General features: G+C 39.9%; 1 protein-coding gene across 7 annotated transcripts in view; it reads right to left on the bottom strand.

The window, feature by feature from the left end:
- esrrga (estrogen-related receptor gamma a) overlaps positions 1 to 24317 on the bottom strand; it is a 152747-nt gene that overhangs the window by 27033 nt on the left and 101397 nt on the right. For 4 of the 7 annotated variants that reach the window (XM_084931000.1, XM_084930990.1, XM_084930958.1 and 1 more), the window contains 4 exons: positions 22353 to 22777; positions 16490 to 16618; positions 4547 to 4657; positions 1615 to 1797 (listed from right to left, as the gene is read on the bottom strand). In XM_084931000.1, coding sequence (XP_084787126.1) covers positions 1615 to 1797; positions 4547 to 4657; positions 16490 to 16618; positions 22353 to 22777 — 848 coding nt within the window. The remainder of the gene's footprint in view (positions 1 to 1614; positions 1798 to 4546; positions 4658 to 16489; positions 16619 to 22352; positions 22778 to 24317) is intronic. The other 3 variants (XM_084930973.1, XM_084930966.1, XM_084930982.1) reach the window with 3 other exon arrangements.

Raw genomic sequence — 24317 nt, 5'->3', positions numbered from 1 at the left:
CGTGCACACACATAAGTCTTAGAATAAAAGAACCAATCAAAGAGATATGCGTGAATATGTGCGTGTGTGGTGTCAAAAGTCTCTAACGTCGGGTGATTGTGTGTGTCAAACATGACACACACACTGACACACACAAACCCGCGTACCCTAGCCTTGTTATCCGGGGGCCTGTCTTGCAGGCAGCCTCTCTAACGCTGAGTGATGTTTAAATTAGTTTACAATTTAGGCTCCTCGCTATCCACAGACGGCTCTTAACTCAGTGTGTGTATGTGATGTGTTTTTCTGGGTGTGTTTGTGTGTGTGAGAGCGTAACAAATTGTTGCCAGTACGGCAGACATCTAATGACTTCAAATTAGCTGCCTGGCGCTTGCCTTGACACGTTGTTACCACTGTTAGCAGCCTTTGTGTGCGTGTGTGGGTGTGTGCGCGCGTGTGTGTATGCGGCACATCGCAGCCATATCATGAAGCATAAATTGGCTTCACCTCCCCTCTGCCTCTGTCTTTTTTTTCTTTGTCTCTCTGTCTCTCTCCATCAATTTGATTAAAAAAATTACTGTACCATGGAGAGCAAAGACTTGTGCATGTGTGTGTTCACATGTACAACCTGCAGAGAGTCACCACACACACACACATGCACGACAAGATGTGGAACAAGATGGCTGAAAAAAGGTTAACAGGTCTATCTGACTCTATTCTTTGTGTGTGTGTGTGTGTGTGTGTGCGCGTTTGTGTGTGTAAGAGGCTGATAAAGAACGTTGAGGAGGCGTATTTCTTTCTGACAATCCTTTCCAACCTGAGTGAACAGTAGATCACTTTGTGTGTGGACATGTATGGGTGTTTGTGTGAGCTTGGTGTGAGTGTGAGTATTAGATAGGTGTTCAGCGTTGTAAACAGTGAGGATTTCATAAGGTGTTCACTTCACACAAACACACACACACACACACACACACACACACACACACACACACACACACACACACACACACACACAGGGAAGATGAAGAGTTCTATCTTTCTCTGTGAGCAGTGGATTGCCTTCCTCGTTCATCTAATCACGCCATCTTCTCTCCTCCGCCAAGCAATCGTTGCGCTTCGCTCGCTTTATACAGAAAGCTGCACACACACACACACACACACACACACACACACACACACACACACACACACACACAAATGTACATGCCCACATGCACTCTGAGCCCAGTACATAACCTGCCTAACTTGATCCACTTACTTGTAAAAAGGGTAAGCACAGAGAAACACAGGCATGACTCAAAACAACAAATTAAATCTACATTACATGTGTGCCTGTGCATATATTTGAGTCCTTTTGTGTATGTACGTATGGATGTTCAGCATAGTCCTGTTTGAAAACTTTCAATAAGTTTTTATTCGCTGAAACAAAAGCTAAACATTTTGCCATAGACCTTATCTTGAATCACTTGAGTTATTATGTTAATTTTGCGATCTTGTACTCCAGTTCCAAATTTTATCAGATTACGAGAGAAAAGAGGTTAGTTTAAGTTAGTTTAAGAAGATTAAATTCTTAAATTCCTTGCTTTTAGTAATAAACCTGTGAGAGAAAGGGCACAGGAGAATTTTCTTTTTCCCTACCTGGAATATGTTTGGCCCAACCAATGTTGACCACCAGCTCTCTGTCCGCCAGGTCACACAGCGTAGTCAGGGCCTTGATGTCGCTGTCTGGTACTGTCGGGTCCGGCATGGCATAAATCTTCTCTGGCTCAGCCACCAGCAGGTGAGATACGATTTTGTTATCTGCAAGGCAGCCAAAGGCAACTGACATGACCACCAGACAAGGAGAAAGACACAGAGACAGAGAAATGGTGAATTTTTGTCGTGTAAGGCTACAAGTTGTTTCACCCCAGTCCGGTACTAAAATGTGAAAGGTCATGTGCAAATCTCATATGATGGCCTGCTGGTAACACATAAGTCTTAAGCTATATTTAAGACAAACACGCACAGTGGACAAATTAAAGGAAAAATCTGAGCCCTTGACTCTTGCAATGAAGGAGAACCGGCGGATCTATTTTGATAGGGGGTGCATTTTGCTTGTATTGTTTGGGACCACATCTCCCCTTGGAGTGAACAGTGATTGCAAATTAATGATCACCTAGGTCACTAAATTGTTCCGTAAAATGAATCGTATGCTTTCACCTTGGAGTCATCCCACTGAAGAACTATTGCAGATTTTGGACCAATATGTCACATGGTGCTCTTTTTCCCTTTAATTTCTCACCTGTCTGTATTCCCATACGCAAAAATGAAGCATCTGATGTAAATTTAGACTCGTTAGGAGTATGAAATCAAAACACAATTTTCAGATGTTCACGTTGCAATTAAGCATAAATTTGAAACCTTTCAACCCTTGAAACTGCCAAAAACACACAATTCCTTCAAAAACTCCAAATTTCAAGTGTTGATCTTTTCTGAAAGCCTTTTTAGAGTTTAGCACAAAACATAAAAAAGGACTGCACAAAAAAAATCAAACAAGGTATTGAAATGTTTTAAATATAAGCAATTCTCCAGTGGTTATAGCCTTCTATCGCCAGTTGATCCAAGATGCCCAAAACTGTTGTTTTGTAAGACAGTCTTAAGAAGTTTCACTGATACATACAGCAGGGAAAGATAACACTGAAAGCCAAACGGCTCAGCCAGTAATGGTGACATGTGGTGATGAGACCTCTATGGCCCATTAGTAACAGACTGATACCCTGCTTCCAAATTAATCCACTGACTAATCAAGCATGGGAATAATAACAGAGGATAGAAGCGCAAGAGTGAAGTGAAGGATAGAAAAAGAGAGCAAGATTAGCAATGAAAAAATGGGAAAAGATAGAAAGGTAGAAAGTGAGTCATGAATAGATTGTAAAAGACAGACAGGAGGAGTCCAGAGAGCGACAGCTAGATAGAGATAAACAGCAAGAGAGAGTGAAAGAGAGTTGTGGGGATGAGTTGTGTATTGATCTAACACTGTCCACCACCCCCAATTCTCTTACATACACCCACACATACACAGTGTGTGAGTGTATACATATACTGCAGTATCTGTGGGTAAATCTTATTTAATGTTTCCCTAATTAGAATCAATGGAAGCCCATTTCCAAACCCTGGGCTATTGTTCTGTTCTCACACAATCAATGGGGACGCTGAAGCTAGGGATTGGGCAACAGATAGATAGGCTGTGTGAGTGTATCTGAGGGAGAGACAGAGGGACACAACGTGTGTGTATTGACTGTGTGAGAGAGAGAATGAACAAGAGAGATAAAGTAAGTCTATATTAACCGTAATGTACTTTTTAAAATGTGCAAATTTGATTTTAAGTTAGACTGATTTATCTTCATGGAAATAATCATTCATATTATGGAACAGATGTAAATAGCACAGACTAAATACATATTTTTTTTCCTGTATTCTCTTCCAAATTATGATGCCTCATAAGAATAGTTTAACAAGACTAAAAAGAGTTAAATATAATTTTAAATTAAATAGCCTGCCAAGGAAGGCCTTCAGATAGCTCACAGGTGCTTTGTGTAAGCAAACACACACAGTACAAACACACACACATAGTGTACACATATTCACTTTATCCCATCATTTCAATGATTAGTAGTGCAAAAGTCCCAGTAAGCTGTTGTGCAGCCATTCAGCATATTGGCCTAAACCAGAATATGCTCCAGCTTTAAGCAAAATGGGCTTTGGGGACCAAGCTGCTAAACACTGCTCAATCTGCACTGCATATGGGTGTGTGTGTGTGTGTGTGTGTGGAGGCAGACGGTTAGCTAGAGAGCTAACTCTAGTTTGATGCGGTTGCCAGATTGGATTTAATCCGGATTAGGGCTCTGGCTGGTCTCCCTCCCTCCTTTTCTCTCACCCCTCTTCCCTCCTCTCTCTCTGAGAAACAGCCTTGTTTAGACTCGGTCTTTCTCCCTCTCTGTCTCTACCTGTCTCTCTGTCACTCTCACTCACTCTTTCCCTTGTTAATTTTTACTCATCAGGCTTTGGCTGCGGTTTTATTCTTTAAAAAACTGCAGCCAATCCAACCGGTGCTAAATGAATACCTTTATGGTGAAATATTACACATATAAAATGTTATGATCCCAAACTGGTAGCAGCAGAAACAGGGAGATAAACATGGTCCCAAACAGATGGGCTTCTCACTACTGTGTTTCTGTTTATGTGTGTGTGTGAGTTGAAACGTTTTTACTGTCCAACTGTCTCCATTAGGACAGAAACTGATGGAAAAGCAATTCCTTTCACTTAGGGGCTCTAAACAATGACTCCTGGTTATTGCTTGAGCACTGTCTACTAGGGTAATACGATATTTTGTTGAAAATTATTTTGTGTGCAGTCAGTTGCCCGTCATTTTGTAGTTTCTTCCACACACGACATCAGATCCTCTGCACATCTAGTTGTTAAAGTCAGCACGCATGTGTCCTTGAAAATCCCACGTCAACTTTGTAGAGAAAAGCACCATCTTACATGCTGTTTGTAGTCAGAGCTTGTTTTTTTGCATGTGTTTTCTTACATGGCTTCTTGGGGGGCAGAGCCAGCTGTGGATTCAGGTACGGGCTGTTGTCTGCATCTATCCGGCGTTTGTACTTCTGTCTTCCACCGCGAACCCTGTCCAGACGAACACCTGTGAGAAATGACAGAGAGAAGTATGTATCAATATAGTGTACATTACACAAAAAATAAAGACAGATTTTAACCTCTTTGAGTAGTTAATGATGGCAAGAAAAATGAGACTCGCATCGCCTTCTGTGCAAGCAGATAGTAAAAGAAGGAGGGAGATGGATCTTTGATTTACAAGGCTGGGTCTGTATGTATGTACGTGTTAAGTGTCCATGTATTCACTCTTTTGTTATTCTTAGGCTTGCTAAACTCACTTTTCCCCCCTTTTCTTCTACAACAAGACTAATTTATAGAAGCCATTTGAGTAGAAGGCCTCTCTTGCTCACTTTGACTCTCTGGCTTTCCGACTCTTTTACTGTCTCTTGCCCAATCTTGGTCTCTCTATTGCTGTCTCCCTCTCTGTCTCGTTAATTAATTGACACAAAGGAGTCCTAATTTAATTAGACCTATCTCTCAGGGGATTGGATGTTACCGTGGTTACCACTTAAAGATGGATAAGAAAGACAGAGGTGTCATGTACCCTGGAGGAGGAGAGAAGAGGAAAGGAGAGGAGAAGAAAGGAAAGGAAAGGATAAGAGGGTTTAAGAGGATGCCAAATCTTTAGATGAGTCTAGGCTTCTGCTATTAAGCAATAAAATTAGTAACTTTAGGAGGAGATACAAAATTAATTACTAGAATGGCTGCAGAATGAGGCCCACCATGTGTATCTCATCTTTTAGATATTAAATTAGTAATCAGACTTTTATACAATGAATTAAACTCACAATTTTAAAGGCTTTGGCTTATTTTAAACATTAGCGCACACTAGCACCATAAAATATACTGGATGCTGTGATGTACCAAACCATATTATGTTGAAGGTGAACAGAGAGCAGGGGACAACTGCAAAGTATAAGAAAAGAGACTGAACTGTATAGTGAAAGCATGTAAATTAGGTAAACAACATTAAACACATTTTCTGGCAGTCTTTCAGTTTTGTGCATCTATCCATCCATCCAAGAAGTTGGAGAGAAAAAGGATGGAAGATGGAAAGGAAAGCAATAGGCGTGTGAAAGCAAGAGAGAGATTTGCTCACATAGAGACGTTTAAATCCTCTAAAAAATGTGCTGACCACATTCATGACAACAAACCTTAAGAGATTTAACAGAAAGACTTCTATTGGCAGCAGGAGAAAAATGTCAGGGAGCATCTTTGTGCATTTTTAAGTCGATATGTTCTCCTGTTTTATATGAGTTTGTTTATTTGAACGTTTTGAAGACTACCTTTATTCCAAATATGTCATGTTGGCGTGAGTGCACATGGAAATATATTCATTTAAAAATTCATAATGAGCTCAGGCAGTAGTCAAACCAGTGAACTGAACATTACACGCATCTGTGTGTATGTGTGAAAATGCTTGAGACTGGGACAGGTAGACAGAAGGGCTGACAGTCCAGGTACAGTGGGGGGGCCAGTGTCAGCAAACGGTCAAGAGACTCTTAACACCAGGGGGTACAAACCACTCACACACCCACTCTTTGCTTTTTCTAGCACATACACACTTATACAATGTCTACACCTCACTAACCCACACATCTATGTTGTGTTTAGGTAAGTCCAGACAAGCAGCTTTTTCAGCTGCTACCTGCATGAGGGGGGCTGATAGAAACAGAGGGCAGGAAAAAGGTAAGTGTTAGGATGAGAGAAAATTATTGACTACAAAAGAAGCATGTCAGTGATTTAAAGCTTCGAGATTACAGATTCATAATATAGTGACATATTCAAACAGACTAACACAAAACTTGTGGTTGTGTCAAAAAAAAAAAAGATTTGGGGAAAATGTTTCATGTGCCTCTGTGTGTATTTATGAAACACCTGTAACTTCTGCCTGTTCCGCAGTGCACAAAGACACTGTGCAAACCACCACAAAATACATAAATATGGTATAACTAGCCATGCTAGTAATATACTGTAAGAAAGCAGCATAATATTAAAGCAGAAGAAAACTGAATGTTATGTTACTCATGGGAGCAGTTAAACTAACTAAGGCAGTTTCCAGGTCAATCGTGTCCTTCCCTGTCAAGGACAGTAACAAAAAGCAATAAGCTTTATTAATTTCTGCCCAGATAGTGCTGTTACATGGTGCAGTTAGATTCTAAGATTAAGTACTTTTTCTGTATTTAGTATTGTTGTTTTTGTCTTGTTCTTTTGTTTTTTAAAATTGTTTTTCTTGCATTTTCTTTCAGTGCCATACATAAAAATGTAATTCATCAGCTGAGAAGGGCAGATACTCACATGTGGTATGTTGCTTTGTGAATGCATTTACATCACAGTATGTTGTATTTTTATATAAACCAACATTAGGTTGTAAGTTCAGATACTAATTTCTTATGTAATTTGTTTGCAGTTTGTCTGATGTGTGCTGTAAACCAGAAAAGTTGAATGTAACAGAGGCTGGGAGAAACTGCTAGTCTTGTCACACTTTCAAACTACTTTCAGTTACACTGAGGCTTTTTTCTCTTGTACATAATATAAACTCTTACATGCAGACTCTTAATTTTACTCTTTCTCTTTCCCATATACCTAAAAGACCCAGTGCTGGGCTAAGCTCACTTCATAAAGAGCCCTCTCTAACTACCTCATCTATTTTCCACCAAATTAACTCTCTCTCAGCACTGATTAATGATCAAATCTAAATGAATCAAATTAAAAATTGAAAATTATATTTCCAAAGCCCACAAAAAAGAGACAAGAGGAAGCTAGGGGAAGAGTGAGAGTGGGCTACCTCCTTTTAACAAATGAGCCTTCAAATCATAAAGAATGGGCAAGAGGGGAGAGGAGGAAAGGAATGTGGAGAGCGGAAAGAAGAAACGAGTAGAGAGGGAAGAGGGAAAAAGGCAACGGGAAAGTAAATTTAGCGATCAGAAAAAAAATTAATGCATATAGAAAAAAAAAGGGCAAGGGCATGGAAGAACAGTATAACGGGAACTGGGAAAAATTGAGTTTGAATAAATAAATGCTAAAACACATTAAGCGATTATTACAAAATAGTGTAGCAAAGGGGGAACAGAGGGAAGAAAGTAGTTTACAGGCTATGAAATTATAGGAGAAGGAGAGAGTAAGTCCCAGCTACTATTCACTCACACACACAAACAAGTATCTAACAAATACCACAATTTGTTTTGCATCACAAAACATTTTTGTTATGAATGTCAGATGCACATGAAACTGCGCAATTAATACTGCATATTTACCTTTTCAAAATACAGTAGGTTAAGCTACATGCCTTGATTATACCACTTTTGTCATAGTCTGTGCACAATCATATACACACCCAACTGACTGACTCTGTGACAGTGATGAAGGTGAATCATTCCTATCGTGGGAATATTGCTGTCTGTCAATAGCACGATCTGCACTGATCACATCAGCATAGATTTTTACACTGCACTGGCGTCACTCTGTGTCAGCGAATGTGTGCGTGTTCTTGAACAGTTGAAGGATTACGAGCCAAATGCCTTTGACATCTAAGTGTGCGTGCAAGAGAAAGACAGAGGAAAAAACAAAAGAGGATGGACAGAAAAACACAATGTGGATTGATTTCAGATGATCAATGTCATGATAAGAGAATGAAAGAAGGAAAAGAAGTGAGAGGTATGGAACAAAGTGAAGAGAGGAGTAGGTAGACAAATAAAATATCTTTTTGGTTGAGAAAGAGGCATCACAAAAAAAATAAAAAATAGAGGAACGCTGAAAAAGTCAAGACACAAGGAAACTGGACGAGGACAGTATAGAATGATAGAAGTGGTAGTAATTTTAAAGCTGTAAAAAAGCTGAACACCTTCTCCCTGACTCTGACCTATTGTGTGTTTTAAACTGGAGTGTTGATGAAATGACATCCAAGATTGTCCCTACGTAGGATTAAGAACTGCTCAGTGAATTGACTGGGAAAGACAACAGACCTGTATAGATCTAGTGTGTGTTTTATAGTGTGATACATATTATCAAGTATTAAGAACTGGTTAAAGCCCAAGCCCTACAGTCAAGTAATGTTTATAATCAGGGCTAGTAGTGTCCTAAAGACTAAAAAGTCTAAAGGAAATGTGAAAAAAAAAAGAAGATTATCACATTTTTTTATTATCACTATAAACCTATAGGGAAAATCTGAAATGTGCTCAATACAATTGGGTTACAAAGTTACAAAGTCATGTAACTGATGTTCCAATGCTTCAACATCAGAAAATCAGGTTATGCTGCTCAAATAAAAAAAACAAAAAAATGTAAGAAATAAAAATAAAGAAGCGAAATGGACGTGATGAAAATTGGGAGAAAAGTGTGTGCGGTGATGTTTGTTTCGACCAGAACAGATCAGAAGAGCATTGCCCAAGGCAGTGGGCAGGTGGCTGTCACTGGTGTGTGAATCTGTGAGCGTGCGTGAGCTCGAGTGAGATCCTTAAAACGTGGCTTTATTTTTGCTTTTTAAGGCTGTGTTCACATCTTCTGTCACTAATATTCCTCTTACATAAATAAATATCTTTGACTGTTGGATAATAAAATGAACAATCACAATCTCAGTCCTTAATTTTTTGTTCATTGAATGGTTTTCTGGATGCAGTTTCTCTCCTGTACGTGAGGAGTGTGACCGAGTGAGAGCACAAAGGTTGTCGGTGAGCGTGTGGAGCTGCTGAGTGATTTTGGGACATTTGGAATGTGTCTTTTTTACAAATTTTCTTTACACGCCGTCCTTGAACGTAGGAAAAATTTATCTTCAGTGATTTGTTTCACCGTTATTTTTGCCTTCAACACAAATTACCGTCTCTGGTGTCATCCCTAATGAACTGCTGGAAAAAGAGCTGACCCACTTTGGAAAGTTCGCTAGTGGCTTTAGAACAGTTTGTTTCCACTGCAAAGACGTCAGACTACAGCGCATTCAGTCTCTTCTGAGACAGGTGTTCATCTACCTGAATGCCTCTTTTCCAGACTCTGGAGGTATCTTTCAAAGTCAATTATTAAAATGCCGGTTTATGAAAGCTTTGCCAGTATGAAATGTTATGTATAGTATGACATTGGACACAAATGCTATTCGTGTCTGCACAAAGGACCCCCACACACTGAAAACAGACATATGAGATGAAATGCAAGAGAGGAGCAGTGGAAGAAAATCAAGGTGATAGCCAGAGATTAGCAATGACAGGTGTGCCTCAGAATCGAGGTATAACTGCATCCTTTTTGAATGTTGAAAATGAGGAAGACAACATGTTTCCAACATTGTATCTAATGGATGGGCAGTCACACATTTGTTACAGGATATCAACTGCTTTTTCAATGAAATCTTTGGCAGACAGTCTGTCAAAGCTAGACTTTTTCCAGATGTTGATTGATTTATTAAATCTCTTCCAAAGATAAGGAGAGTGGTTTGTTATGAACAGCTGAACAAACCAAAAAAAGGTTAAATCTGAAAAAGATAGTGACTAAATTGGGGAGGAACAATTGAGGAAAAGTACAGCAAAAAGTCCTGAGCACAGAAAGTGGTGTTCTCTTGGAAGCATTTCACTATCCTCTTTTTCTTCTTTCTTCTTGTTATGAAGGTTTTAAGAATGGGAACATTAAACATCAATGGGAGCAAGGATAGAGAAAGGCGAGCAGTAACATCCGAGCTTAGTGGAAATAAAAACAATGATATGATCCTTTAGAGGAAACACAGCGTATTAGATAATGAAGCTGAAGGAGGAATTGGTTTGAGGGGGCAGTGTTTTCTTAGTTATGGCACTAATCTTAGTGTGGGCTGTAGCAGTTTTATTTTCTTCATTTTAATAAATGCTTCAATGTGTGAAGTGGAGTAGGGTAGGACCCAAGTGGTGAAAGTAACACTCGGGGATTTTACATTCAACGGATAAAACATTTTTACTCACAAATGTTTATGCTCATAACTCAACAAGAATACAGCGGAAGCTTGGAGATCTGGGTAACAGGGCTTGGGATAGTAGACAGAAGGCTTTAGGCAGGTTGCTGCTTTCCAGGGGACCACCATTTCTTTTGATGAACTTGAGGTTCATCTCAGGTTGATGGGCTTCCTGACAAATTTCAGAAGAAATTCTAGACTATGCTGGAAAAAGGAGCTATAAGAAGTTCTGATAGACTGTTTAGACTGAGCTGCAGTCAAGGGCAGCTCTGACATTGCTACCCAAAAAAGAGGTCTCGACTAGCTAAAGAACTGCAGATGAGATTAACTCCGATGTACAGACTGTAAAATTTGTGTTAAATGCGTTTATGTAACACACTTAAAGATTACATGTCAATCATGTCAATTAAACATCATTTCCTAAATGGATTATAATGAATAATTTGATCTTGATCTTTTGGATTTGAGAAATCCAGAAAATTAAGACATTTTTGATTTGTTTAAACTCCACGACCAGGAAAAGGCATTTCATAGAGTTGATCATTATTATTTATTTAGAATATTAGAGGTCTTTAGTTCTGGCAAAACTTTGACTATTTGGATCAGGTTGTTGTATTCACCTCTGTTATTGTAAAAGTGGGGGAAGGACTTAGCCAACCTGTCCCTATTCAAAGAGGCATCAGGCAGGGATGTCCAGAGTTGACCTTTGCGAATGAAGTAATAATCACAGTGAGCTTGTCAGCTATATGCTGATGATGTGACTCTTTTTATAACTGGCCAAAAGGACATCAGCATTTTTGGACAGAAAGTGGCACTATATGAACAAGCATCTACTGCTGGTTCAAGGATAATTTTAAAAGACAGTCTTTTTTTATTTTTAATCCAAAGTACTTTGTGACATAGCCAAGTAAGATGTATCTGATTAACCTTCTAATAGGTCAGGCATGCATGAGCATCAAGCATGAGCTGATGTGAAGATCAGATCAAAGTGATAGGATCTGTAAAAATAATAAATAAATAAATAAAATAAAATTTGTGTATCATAAAATGTTATCTGACACTGAAGATTTTGTTTCTGTTTGGGGAGTCATTAATGTCCAATGTAACTGGTGTCCTTTGCAATGTAATGGCATATTATCTGACTTTTTTCAGAGAAACAAAAAGTTATGAAAAATGTGTTTTATTATTCCACTGAATGTAGGTCTGTATTTATTCATTTATTTATTTTTGTGTATTTCTTCTTGAGGGTTTTGGGTAGTGGGTTGGGCTAAAATCGTACATATGTTAAAGTTTTGTTTTAGTTATGTTTGCTGGCAAAAAATGATGCCAATGAAGGGTTTGACAAAGGTCAAAGGTCTCCTCTCTTCCCCTCCCCTCAAAAAGAAAGTGTACGTGAGAGAAAGTGGACCACTTAGGCAGATCTCTCGTCACACCATCTCCATTATCGCTCCTTTCTAGCTGGGATGCAACTAGATGCCATTTGCACACACACGGACTCGCACACACTCATGCAGGACAGACGCTACAGGGCCAGATTTAGCTACAAGTTTCCCAAGGGGAACACCAGACGCCACCAGTTGTCTGGCGCTCTCCTCCTTTGTTTCCCCTCTCTTCTTGTCTCATTCCCTCTCTCCATCACCCACTCTCTGCATCCTTTATATTGTTTTTTTCAGCTTCTTCTACGATCCTGTTTATTCACTGACCCTTAAACTGTTCCTGGTGGTTTCATCATTTTTTAACCTTTAATAACTCGCATCTTTCAAGGAATGAGTCTTTTTTTTTTAAAGAAATGATCTTTATATGTTTATCAGCCAATTGTTTTCAGCACAGTGTGTATAAATGCATGTGTGTCGAGTGATGAAATTGGACAGCAGCAGTCAAGATCACTGAGCTGTGAGGGGAGTTATGATGCACACTACACCAGCTGCATATACCCACACCAAACACACCCTCACAGACTGGGGCCTTCCACCCGATCTCCCTCATTAGGTCTTAGGGGCCGTGGGGAGCATGGCCAAAGTTGGCACAGATTGTTAATGTGTGTGTATATATGTGCATGTGTGGGGCATTATGCCAAGGTTTATATTTGCAGTCCGTGGACTTGTCCCTCTAGTAGTCCACCATCTGAATCCAGCTGGCCATTAATGGCATTATAGAAATGGAGGCTTTGGTTTTGGATTCAACACATTCTGTCTGTTTAACCACGATTCATCAGACGTGGCATCATCAAAGCTGCTGTTGTAAGAGAGCAAATCTGTCAGTATGAGCATATGTACAGTATGCACGCCTACTGAATATTGCTGGCTCCTGGGTTGTGTGTCTCTGCCAAAGTGTTTCATGTTCAAATGTCTGATCTGTGTTTTGCTGTTCATGATCATTCTATGCATTACTGCTGATATTGAATGCATTAAGTCTGTCTTGCTTTGCCATTTGAGCACGGAGGGTAAGAACTGACAGCAACATTGTAATTACTGTTGCTTTTTTGCAGATTTTTTTTAAAAATTGTCATTTAAATAAAACAAAACCTTCTGGGATTGTTAAAAATCTCTTTCAACCTTCTTTCATTTTAATATGTTAATTTTTATACATTTTTTTTTTTTACCTGCAATCCCACCCTTGTTCTCTCACTACCACTCCCCTCTCTCTAGGCAGATTTAAGTCCCGCCTCATGACCTTTTGGTCTTTAGCTGACGCATCATTATGACCTCATTAAAAATGGACAGACAGCCATTGCCAGAGGGGTAGTTCTCATAATGTAACCAGGCCATTTAATTGCCTTGCTCCAGAAATTAGCTGCTACATATTGGTGGGTGGGTGCCCTGTATTTGTTCCTTCCCTCAGTTTATCCCCTGCTTGCTTACTCCTCGCCTCCTCTTGTCCTCACAGTGGTGGCTGAGAAAATCCAATATTTTACACGGACAAGTGGGAGTGTATTCACATGATCAGGTGTGTGTTTAAGAGAACATGTAAAGAAAGAACTCAACTCGGACTTGGTTTACTGACCCTCTGGCCCCTATTCTCCCCTTCTTTCTCAGTCTCCGACAAACACACACACTTCCTTGCTGCCTCACTTGCTCTTCATCTCACCCTCTCTGTCTCCCAGGGCGACAAAGCTAATTTGAGGCTGATCTTGCCCTTAGGGGTAAACTACAGTATCCACACACACAGAAAGACACACACTACTCCATGTTTTCCTGCCCACTCCACCCTTACCACTTTATCTTCACCTTTCTACCGTGAGCTAGCCCCTGACAACCATAGTTAGCCCTGATACTAACTGATCTAGCCACTTACCATTTATATCTATGCAATTTTGCAGTAACACTGCTTACAGCCAGAAGGGCAGTATGATACATGGTAGGCAATGCTCCTAAATGAGTGTTTTTTGTATATGAAATAGATCCATTGTCCGATTTATTAAGATGTTTACCTGGGTAGATTAATTATCTTAATTAATTTTGATGCTCTGAAATGCTGAGAAGACTTACTAGACCTAAATATGTGCATATTTAGAAAACTCTTTAATGAACTCACATTTTTTGGAAGGAAAACAAGAAATAACATAAAGGTTGAAATATTCACAAGGTTTCACAAAGTAAAAAACTTTTCTTTTGTAGTTTAGCAATAGGAAATCACAACTTTTTTCCTGATATTGCATGGTTAATATTTTAAGTCTTTAAAGTCCTTTCAGTAAATTTTTCCAGACAAAGTATGGGTCATGATGCGTTTAATATCTTGACCAAATTCAAGGGGAAAAAAATGGAAAGTGGAAAATTTGAGAAAATCAGCAAGATTTACTAGTTCTTTAAAAATGACAATAATTTGTATATTTTAACAGAACACCTCCAGCAGAGTAAAACTAAGGTGAAGGAAAATGTTCAGTTCTTTTATATAGCTGTTGATCATTTCAAATTTCCCAAGGGTTCAAAAGGAATTAAAACATGGAAATAGGGGGAAATGGATGTATCAATTTTCCAAATGACCTTTATTCATATGTAGAGCGAGAAACCCCTGTATTAAATTCACACATTGCACAACAAATGGGGTGGCTGTGGTCTGTCATGTTGATGTATAGATATGTGGGCCGATGTATGTGTGCATGATATATGTGTGTAGAGTACGGAGGCAGAGGCAACAAAAGGCAGCTATTTGTTTCCCTGCTTGGGACAGAAAAACACCGATACAATATCCCTCGGCTACATATAGCACATTCCTTTACAATAACATAAATGGTTATCTATGAGACTTAAGAGCACGTCAGCGCATCTGGTTTTGTTTTCCCTAGATTCCAACTTTTACACAAACTATAGATGAAAAAAAATTACTTAAAACTGTTGTATTAATAGCAAAATGTTAATATAAATAAATTGCCTTGTGTGACTTTTTTTTAGACGAGGGAAATGTGGTTTCTTTGTAAAGCAGGAGGATGCAGCCTCAGCTGTGTAAACTGCGAGACTGGTGAAACTGCCAATAATACATGCTATTACACGTGTGTGTGCGTGTTTGTGGCCACATACACATACTCGAGACAAAACAGGAGATGAGACATAGGTTCTGCCTACGTCAGATCAACTGGGAGAACAAACGCTACGACAGCAGCTTGTTGGGAGTGTGTGTGTTTGTGTGTCTCCTTCTGTGAGTGTGTGTGAGTGGAAGAAAGAGAGCGGCAGAGCCGAGCGCTTCTACACTAAAAAGAAACTTCTGGATAATTCTGAAGTTCACAGTGAAAAGTTTCCTAAATTTCATATTTCCTTTGGGGTGTTTATACAATAATGACAAGGTTCTTGTCTTTCAAGATTTCATTATGTGTACAGCTATATTTTTATACTTTTTAAAATCTCCAGTACGTCAAGATGTAAATAAATTTAAAAAAATGTGTATAGAAAGCTCAATGTGCTGTCATGTTTTTGTTTTCTTTCTATAACAGTTTACCTCAGACTGTAACGGTTTCACATTATGATGTCTGAACTGATAAAAAGCAGCGGGTATGGTCCCGGCAGGATGCACAAAAACATGAAGGACAATGGCTATAAGACATTAAAAAAAGCATCAGAAAGAGTACAGTAATAATGAGCGGGAGAATAGTAGGGCTAGATGAAGACAGAAATGGATGGAGGAAGGGCTGGCAGGCGTCGGCACAGGCATGCTCCCTGACCACTGTAGGGAAGGGGGCGTAGGCCAGGTCTCCCATCAATTACAACCTTGACCCTCCTCTCTTCTACTCTTTCTCTCTCACACGCTTTCTGCTTCATTCAACCATCCTCCCCCTGCCTCTCATCCTCCCTTGGTCCCTCTCCTCTGCTCCTATAAATCAATCTCTCTCCCCACTCCACCCCTTCCTCGATCTCCTCCCCTCGGTTTCTCGCACCTTCCCCCTTCCTCTATCCCTCTTTCTCTCTCCCAGTCTTTCTCTGTAACACTCGCCACTCCTCTCTCTCCTTTCATCGTTGGAAGTGCAGTGGGAGTAAAAAGGTCAGAGGTGGGCAGACAAGAGGGAGAGAAAGAGGCAAAAGGCAACATGGGAGTGTGAAAATGAGAGAGTGAGTGTATTTAATCAAAGTGGTGTGGGGGCAGATAATACCGCTTGTGTTTTTTTTACCTTTCAACACCACTGAACAACTGCTGAGCGTCGCAGTTAACCTGAAATTTGTATCTTTATTTGAGCAAACCAAAATTAAAAGCCACGTATACAGTGTTGGTTAATGGGTCTGCGTGTGTACATGCCCTTATAAATTTCTGAGTGTAACTTGTGAATTTAGACGTTAAAACTAAACACACACACACACACACACACAAATTATCATGTAGAAGTTACATGTAGCGTTGTTCAACACGTTCATACAAATGAGTAAGCTAATACAACGTTATGTGAAAATTTGCTTAAGATGCAGAATACCTAATTGACGTTAAAATGCTACATGTAGCACATTTAGCCGAAAAATATAAAGAAGAGACCTTTTCCCTTACCCTCCCTCAGCATGCCAACAGTCAGACACTTCATGAAGCGGCAGGCCTGGCACGACTTGCGTCTCCTCTTGGTGATCTCGCACTCATTGGTGGCTGGACAGCTGTACTCAATGTTGCCTGCGGCACGTAGACATGTTGGAGAAAGATAGACAAAAAGGTTTCATTTCAGATAGACACATCAGCACAAACACAGAGCACACAGACACATGTATGCAATACAATAAACCATAAAATGATGAATATGGACAGAACCTCAGAGCAAAAATGCCCCCAGTTTTGGCATTCTTGAAGGGTTTGTGTGGACTTCTGCATATTCTCTTCATGTTGATTTTCATTTATCCATAGGTTTGGATGGGAATGTAGGTGGTTGTCTGCCTCTCTGTTCTAGCCTTATGACTGGCAACCTATCCTGGTTGTACCCTGCATCTTGCCCTGTAGCACCTGGGATATGCTCCAGCATCCCTTTGACCCTTGCTGGATAAGCAGTTAAGAAAATAGATGGATGGATGGATTGAGCTACCTCTGTCTTGACCTTTGACAGACCTGCAGTATTTTGACCTGAAAGTGTACTGATATATGTAGGCTGTGTCAGATAAAAGTGGCATATAAGCACTTGACAGGAAGAATATATCACCATGTTCTGCACAGACTTGAAAGAAGGCTTTCGCGCTAGCATTACGGGTGTTAGCCACAAACTAATCTAATGTCATATGTGTGCAGTGTCATAGAGAGCACCAAGTGATTTCATTACTGAAAAATAAGGTTTAGAGTGGCTTTTAGATGGGCGAGGAGACAAATGTTTACCAGTGTTTATTAAACTGCCCTAAATTTTGCCCATTTTTAAAATGTTTTTTCAATTAATTATTCAAAATGTTTGTTTTATTTTACTACAAAATTGGTTGCCAGGAACACCACCTGTATTATTGTTTAAAAAACACAGAAGTGTATCTGTGTATGCACTAACAGAGGTGATGTGTCTACGTTACATGAGACCATAAAGCCAACTAAGATTGCGTGACTTAGCAGCAGGACAGGCGGTGACACTTGGATGCAGCGTTGAAAGCAAGATTATTAACCTAAGTCTATTAACTTCACAACCGAGGCCAACCAAAACATCACTCCGAGTGAGTCTAATAGCACTTCTATGGGTACTTTACTCTTTCTCATACGTACTGTATTATAGTAGTATATTGTCCTATCTTTTATTTCTTTATACCTTTTATATCTTTTTCATTTTACTAAAATATACTGTACATCTAAACGGGACATTTTAACATCTTTTTTGGCTCCTGTGGCCATTTTCCTCTCATTTTTTTCCTTCTCACTTGTTAGTCTTCTTATTTGCAGCTCCATTTCTGCTCATTTCCTCCACTTAATTATTTACTTACTCCCAGTTCAGAAGAAAACATAGTTATGGATTTGTTGGAACAGCTTGAATTGTTACAGATTGCCCAACCTGTTTCTATGTTCAGGTTTATTTATCAGTATTAAGACCTGCATTCGGATGTGAAAAGAAAAATATCCCTTTCTCTTTCACCAATGCCCACCTGATAACTACAGTATTCCAGCAAGCCAATACATCTCCCACTGAAACAGAGTAAACAGTGATTACTATTGACTGCTGCTGTGGAGAGGATGTTTTCTCATTACTGGCCTGATTAAGGGGCTAGTTAGCTTGGGAAAACGCTAAATGCACAAACACTTCTTAATGGGTAACAAGACACCCATTAATTGGCCTTGTTAGTTAAAGAAAAGGCTAAACATGCTAAATGCTGAGGGAACCCTTACAGTCTAATGGACACTATATGTGGGACTAGTTAGCTTATACACGAGCTTTACATGCTGATGATACATGAGGAGTAGAATAATTCAGCAATTAAGAAGGACACTATGGCTAAATGTGCTAATGAAACAGAATCTGAATGCATTAATGGGCCTTGCCATTTCAAGAAGACTAGCAAGGGTTGCTAAATTGTTAACTGCAGCAAAGAGCCACTTATACAGCTGGCAGCATTAAGAATAAATATTTAAAACCCTCACTGTGATGAAAAATGTTAACAGCTACACATGCTGATTGCTACTGTGAAGGTAAGTGTTAACAGGCAATAACAAAAACCCATATAATTTATTGATTAAAGTGACAGCCAAGACAGAAACATCTGTGAGACTTCAGATTACGGTACCTGACTGCAACAATACCTAGAAAAAAAATCTGTGGACTTTAGTAATACACATATTTATGCAAAATGTAGTTTACATCAGTCGAATTCATACACATTCAAATGTGTCTCTTACATCTCATGTGATAAATAAACATGCACTGTATGCTGAATCCCTTTGCATGCTCAGACACATATATGCATCAGAGTAGGTGTATAGGGCAGGAATTACATTTGAAAGGTTTATAACAGAATCTCACTCCTCTCTGTGCACGTGTGCCTTTATTTCTCTCTTTATGTGTCTTACAGTGCACAGGAGTAAGCTTAGATCAGAGAGGGTCTTGGAGGCTCCTGTGTAAAAAAGGCGAGTTTGTATGTGTGTGTTTATGTGAATGACGGGGTATATACGAGGGCCTTAAATCCCCTGCAATCTCTTTTGAGATGTTGGTATGTCCACCCTGCTGCATGACAATTGATCACTATTGTACCGATCATGTAATGTGAATGTTACTGTGTGTTTTGGCTTTCCATCCCCTATGCTGTATCTCTTTTGCCTCTCCTAGCCTGATACCTATAACCTCCCTTTCTCATATACCTTTTGTCTTGGCACTTTGGCTTTTTATAGAATAAGGAACAGAAAATATAGGTAGAACGCAGAGCAGAGTTGAAAAATGGATAAGGGTTCTCAGTCAAATTTGAATTCACCACAATGCAACTCCTGCACAAAGTATGGATTTTGTAATATTCATTTAAAAAAAGAAAACCCAAATATGTATTTATGCCTCCTGAACTATTGAGAAATGTGTCTATTACTGAATAAACATCTTTAAGTCAATATGGGTAATACTTAATACTACCCTAACGATTTCTCTTTAGTCTCCCACTTGATATTTTTACTGCACATTTTGACTGCTCTTTGTGTGAACATCACTATCCCCTTTTTCATCTTGCTCTTTCGTGCTCTCCACCGCCTTTCTTTTTCCACTCTTGTTGGCTCTCTCTTTCCATTTCATTGCCCTATACCTCCCTTTTCCATACTTTGCCCTCCTCTTCACTCCCCTTTATCCCCCTCTCTCAATAAGGGAGTGATAGATGCAGGTTGTCAGGTGTCGCTGGACTGACGCCACAGAAACAGCAGCTGCCAGAGCCACTTCCTCCACGCTGCGACACACACATGCACAAACGTGCCAGCACGCACATACCCCTAATTCCTTCCTACATCCATGTGCCCAGTCCACCCTCCCCTTTCCTCCTTTTCTCTCATTCCTTGTCTCAACTTATTGTTTATCTGTACCTCTTCTCTCCGCTCTTCTCCTTTCCTCTCCCACCCCATGCTCTCCTCCCTGTCCAGCTGGAGGTGTTTTTTTGGTGATTACCTGCGGTTTTATTGGCTAATGGGTTGAAACATACCAATATGTCTGCTGCTGCCCATCTGAGGCTGGCCCTGCTTTCCTGCCAGGACGCACACACTAACACACAACCATGCATAGGAATATGTGCACAGACGTGCACATAAACTTGCATTTTGATGAACAGAAGCCCACACGCAGAAGCAGAACATCCACAGTGTCTGAGGATGAGTTGCTGTGTGTGGTAGCCAAAGATGATATCATGACCCAATTGGTCCACTGGATCCAAGAAAACTCAGTTTGCAACAAATCATTAACAGTAGTGCTATAGCACAATAATAAGGTAAAATATTACATTACCATTACAATTTTAAAAAGTAAAATAATAATTAAAGTAGTTAGTTATTCAACCTTTAAGGTTTGAACAAGAAGTGTTGTTAAATATTTCTAATTGAGCATGTTTTAAATATGGCTTTCCATATTTTCCCTCAAGAACAACTCTATCCACAGCCTCTAATTTTCACTTTTTTATAATGTGTAACAAATCTGCAACAGGAAAATGGTGTGTTACAAATATATAAATAACAAAAAAACAATGAAATTAGAAGAGAAAGGGACATATCACTGCTTTCAAGCTATTTAATGTCACACTAAAATGAGGTTTTCCAGTCAAAACAGCATCATTATCTTTATGTTATCTGGGATATTGTACTTAATCTGTAGCTGCGTTCTATCCTAACCTTTAACAAACCAATAAATGAAATGAGACAGAGTTCATCAACTATTTGACACCACCGCAGTGACAGATGAATTAAGGGTTAAACCTATCCACATAAATATTCCATGGCTGTATGCGTGTTGATGTCTTTGTTTGGCTTAGCTTCTGTGAGTTTAGGTGTGTGTATGCATGTCGCTGCCTTTGTCGTCACATGCGTGTGCTCTAATCTATTTGTCAGGGTTGCACCGTGTCCTGATCTCATCCTATAATAAACACATACAGGTCATTTCCAGGTAGTGGTGACCATCTTGTGAATGTAGGACTTCCACCCCCTCACATCTTCCTGTCTCTCTCTGTCTCTGGGGCTTTACTGGGAAAGCTGCTTATCAGAGGCAAAAGAAAGCACCGACAGATAGGTGGATGGATGGAAAGGCAGATAGATGAATCCTGTCTGATATGACTGACTGACTCAATGGATCGATGATGGCTGGCTGACTAGTAGTGTGCTTATTGCAGTAGCAGACTGACTGACAAGTGGGCTGTCCTGCTGACAGATGGGGCCTGTTAGTTATTTTTAAAAAACTTGAGCAAATCATGAAGGATTATAACACTAACACAAAGGTTTTCAAAAGTTTACCGCCTGCTATCTATCTATCTATCTATCATCAAATTTCTACTGTGAAATTAAAAAACAAAACAAAACACAACACAAAAATCATCAATCAAGTTGTTAATCTTCCTGTACAGTATACTGTGCTTCATTCCTGGCACTCCTCTCATCATGTGGATTATTCTCTATCCTTTCTCTCTTCAACCCCTGAACTCTTGATCTTTAGACATGACTCGTGACCCGACTCTGATGCTACGTTATCGCACAGACAACAAGCTTATGGCTAAACCGCTTCCTGTGATGTAGAAGCATCTAGATCTGGGAATGCAAACACTGCTCCAAAATTATTCTTTGCTGTTCGTGAAGAAAAGGTCAAGGTTGAGGTTAAAAAGTGGGTGTAGATTTTGGGGGTTGGTTTATGTACCTAGATAGATGTATAAATGTGAACGTGTGTGATGGGGAGAATGGGTGAAGGGGAAAGAGGAAATAGCCTATGTGGGTGTCCTGGTGGCTCACTTAGCAGAGGAGGAGGGAGACATGTACCTTATAAAAAATCTGGGTTTACATCTGGCCTGAGGCTTTCATCATATGTCCTGAATTTAGTTCAGGTGTGTGTGCATGTCTGAGTGTGTGTGTAATTCGATTAGTCTGTTCCTTTTATTAAAAATAGTATAAATATTCACTTTACTTTTATCAAGGTTTTAGGTACTCTCTTTTCTGAAAGCTTTTTTAAGGATACCATTTAGGTCAATATAGAGAGCATCATGTGTACCTCAAACATATGACCTTGCTGTCTCTGCAGCCAACCTACTAACGTCTTTACATTTTTAAAAAGTTTCCTTATCTTTGATTAATATATATTATTTATATTATTTACTGCTGTCTTTAACCCTGGAGAAACCATGGGGTCAAATTTGACTTAAATCAAATTTGACTTAAACAGCAAGACGTAGAGTGAAATGTAGACAAGCGAAACAGAGACAACTGTAGATACAAAGTTAAAATAGAAGCCAACCTTGGATGGTGCGTTTGAAGAAGGCCTTGCAGGCCTCGCAGGATGCCACTCCATAGTGGTAACCTGACGCAATGTCCCCGCACACAAGACACAACCTCTTGGGCATGGAATTCAACATGTACTCGCACTTAATTTGTGAATCTTCTCCAATGGTTGATGAACAGTCCTCATAACGCTTTGATCCAGGGCCGCCAGCAGGTCCTAGGGGCCCTGCGTTGGAGCCATAAAGGCTTGGGGAGTCTAAGCCATTGGGGTGACCGTTCATCGTGGACGAATATGAGCCTGAGGCGTCGCTGGAGCCACCAGGGGAGTGATGGTTTAGACTATCAGTCAGGGAGGCAGGACTAGACGGCTCAGTCTTTATATAAGAGGACGGACAACTGGACTCAAGGTGGCGCTCCTTACTGGACATTCTGCAGAGAAGCCTGAGAGAGTGAGACAGAACAAGAGGGGAAAAAACATTACAGGAAAATGTTAATATAAAGTAAGATAATCATGAGTGTGGAAAGTTAGAGGCACTGCATAGGGGAAGGGAGAAATGCAAAGTCATATTCAGCAATATTTAATGACACAAATATATTGTGGTTCACTGGGGAAAACCACATTCATGAGAGTAGCGGAGCGGCATCTAGAGTACCACAAACACATCCCCATCCACGGGGCCAAGATCATCCGTCACCCTCCAGTCAATAGCAGCGTGTTCTACATGAAGGTAATCAGTAAGCAGCTCCTCTGCTGCTCAGTCATCCCAAAGACAGCACATAGACAAAGAGACATACATTGTCATATTCAAGCACAGCTTACAGTCTAAAAAGTTCCTAAAAGCTGCGCGATGCAAAACAATAAATGTATGCATATTTTGTATGCATTAAATAAAACTCACTAATCAGAGCCAGACTATCACTGTAGTACTATTCTTACATTCTCCTTCCCTTCGTATCTCCCTCCTTCCTTTCCTGCTTTTCCTTCTTCCACTCCCTAAGGAGGCTGGTGTCTTGTTAATGGCAGTTGTAATTAACGGCTATCTTCTCTCTGTCCATATCTCTCCATCCTTCCCTTTGTCTACCTTACTATCTATCTGCCTCTCTCCCTATCACTTTCTATTCACTCCCATCTCTGACTGTCTCTCTTTCTCTGTCTCTGCCCACTCTTTCTCTTCCTCTACGCATTACTACTCTCTGTCTCTCTAACCCTGCCCTCCCTCCCTTCTCTCTCCCCTTTCATTGTTAAAGGCAGAAAGCACAAAAGGGTTTTTTAATTAAGGCAGGATGCTGCTAAACGAGGGGCTTCTAAAGTCCAGTCGGCCTGTAAAAGATCCCCGTTCTACAGGGACCCATAAAACACAGACAGTGCCTGGTTGGAGAATGGGGAGCTGTTCAGGTGGGGGAATGAAGAATGGATATAGACAGGAAAACAGAAAGGCAGACAGGCAGACAGCTAATGCAAAAGACAGACAGAATGGGGAAAAAAGAGTAGTTGCAGGACTGCAATGACTGATGATTGTCTACTGACAAACAACACCTTTTCTTTTAATTTGCATCTCAGCTTTAAAATGACTGGTATGCAGAAAGAAGGCCTGCAAAAAACCTGCAAACGCATTGTAATGTAGGAAACACTCTTTTCCCCTGAAATTTTCCCATTCAAATGTGAATTGACATTTATGATATAGAATGCTTTGGCCCTTTTCACCTTTTTCATCATATATAAAACCCTTGCTGGAGGTTCTTTTAATTCAGTGACTCCATTTATCGTGGGTTTGCGGTATTCACCAGTGTCTATAAATCCATTTATCTGATGCTAAGTTGGGCCTTCAGTTTGGAATGAGGCTGACATTGTGAGAAAGGTTTGGACACAAATCAAGGAAGAGAAAATTAGGGATAGAAAGAGAGTCTATGGAGACATATAGAAGGAAAGGCAGAAGCATAGACAGTATCAGGTAGTACAGAAAAAAGTGTAAATGGAAAG

This window comes from Perissodus microlepis, chromosome 1, assembly GCF_051167445.1.
Source record: "Perissodus microlepis isolate ML-2025 ecotype Zambia chromosome 1, ASM5116744v1, whole genome shotgun sequence".
NCBI classification, from domain to species: Eukaryota; Metazoa; Chordata; class Actinopteri; order Cichliformes; family Cichlidae; genus Perissodus; species Perissodus microlepis.
The sequence above is the reverse complement of the archived record's forward strand: the minus strand, read 5'-3'. Positions and strand labels throughout refer to the sequence as shown.